A 1,493-nucleotide genomic window follows, 5' to 3' on the forward strand; every position below is an offset into this window, starting at 1 on the left:
CGGGCACGGGCCCTGGTCCCCGGGCCTGCAGTGTGGCCTCACCAGTAGCCACACAGACAACACATCGGGGCCAGGAGACACAGGGGAGGGGCCGTGAGAAGGGTCCTGGCGAAAGGGACGTTTGGGCCGAGGCCTGAAGCTGAGGGGCCTTCACCAGGGAGCTGGGCGAACAAAGGCCCCAAAGCTGTGAGACATTAGGTGCCGGAGTGGAAGGCGCGGGAGGCCGGGCTCGGGGACGGAGGGGCGGGGAAGGTGGCAGCGGCCAGGCCTGGGCCTCAGGTCAGGACGAGGCCTTTACCCTCAGGGTCAGGGGGCCACGGAAGCTCTGAAGCCAGGACAGGGCGGCGGGCGCAGGGCCACCGGGACGACGCTCGCGACTCTCACGGCGACGCAGAGCCTGCCCCCCACCCCCCGCGCCAGCCCGCGGCCCCGCCACGCTGCTCTCCGCCCCGCGGCGAACCACCGTCTCCACGAACTCGCTGGGCGGTTTATTAGGGCGCGGCCGGGGCAGGCGTGGCGGCGCCTACTTGCTGTCCACCCGTCTGAGCTGCTCCTTGCCGTTGACGATCACCGACTTGAGCTGCCCGTCCTCCTCCACCTCCACCCGCTCCTGCCCGTTCTCCACGGTGCGCTTGGTGGTGACCTTGTGTCCATTCACCATCTCAGTGGATGACATCACCGACTTGAAGCCCGAGCCGCCAGAGCCCGAGCCCCCGAAGGACGTGGCCGAGAAGGCGGCGCGGCTGGCGCCGCCCGCGCCGCGGCCCGGGCTGTCGAAGGCCGAGAAGGCCTCCAGGAAGGCCGGGAACTCGCCGAAGCCGGCCGAGAAGGCCCCGCGCAGCCCATGGCCCCGGCCGCCGCGCTCGCTGCCGAGCGGGCCGTCCCAGAAGTCAAAGGAGAAGGGGTCCAGGCCCCCGAAGAACTCGCGGAAGATGTCCTCGGGGTTGCGGAAGGTGTAGCCGCTGCCGAAGGGGCCGCCGTGGGGGCTGCTGGCCCCGCCGGCCCGCCGGCTGTCACGGCCGGCGCGGTCATACGCCGAGCGCCTCCGGCCGTCGGACAGGACCTCGTAGGCCTCGGACACCTGCTTGAACCTCCTCTCGGCCTCCTCCTTGTTGCCCGGGTTCTTGTCGGGGTGCCAGCGCAAGGCCAGCCTGCGGTAGGCCTTCCTGATGTCCTCCGGGGAGGCGCCGGCCTGCACGCCCAGCACTTCGTAGTGGTTAGCCATGTCGAGGGCGGGGCGCGGCGGCGGCGGCGAGGGGACGCGGGCGCGGCGGCGGGGCCTGGCTGGGCTCTGCTGGCTCCGGGCGGCTCTGCGCGGCAAGTCACCCTGTCATAGCACCCCTGCTCAGGGACAGGTGGGCGCCTCCGCTGGAGGTGCGGGGGAGGGGAGGGCACTGCCGCTGGCCCTCCCCCCCCCCCCCCCCCCGGGGCCAGGCCCCCCTGCAGAGCAGGCCAGCCCTTTGTGACATCAGCCCCTGGGCGGGGCAGAGCCC

General features: G+C 72.6%; 1 protein-coding gene across 1 annotated transcript; it reads right to left on the minus strand.

Moving 5' to 3' along the window:
* Positions 1-523: 523 nt before the first annotated feature.
* Positions 524-1,225, minus strand: DNAJB8 (DnaJ heat shock protein family (Hsp40) member B8). The gene has a single exon (XM_074344111.1). The coding sequence runs from the start codon at positions 1,223-1,225 to the stop codon at positions 524-526; it is 702 nt and encodes a 233-aa protein (XP_074200212.1).
* Positions 1,226-1,493: the final 268 nt, after the last annotated feature.

The sequence above is a fragment of the Camelus bactrianus genome, chromosome 17, assembly GCF_048773025.1.
Source record: "Camelus bactrianus isolate YW-2024 breed Bactrian camel chromosome 17, ASM4877302v1, whole genome shotgun sequence".
NCBI classification, from domain to species: domain Eukaryota; kingdom Metazoa; phylum Chordata; class Mammalia; order Artiodactyla; family Camelidae; genus Camelus; species Camelus bactrianus.

Bases quoted from the DNA above. Each gene is read 5' to 3' on its own strand.
- DNAJB8 (XM_074344111.1), bottom strand. From the start codon at position 1,225: ATGGCTAACCACTACGAAGTGCTGGGCGTGCAGGCCGGCGCCTCCCCG.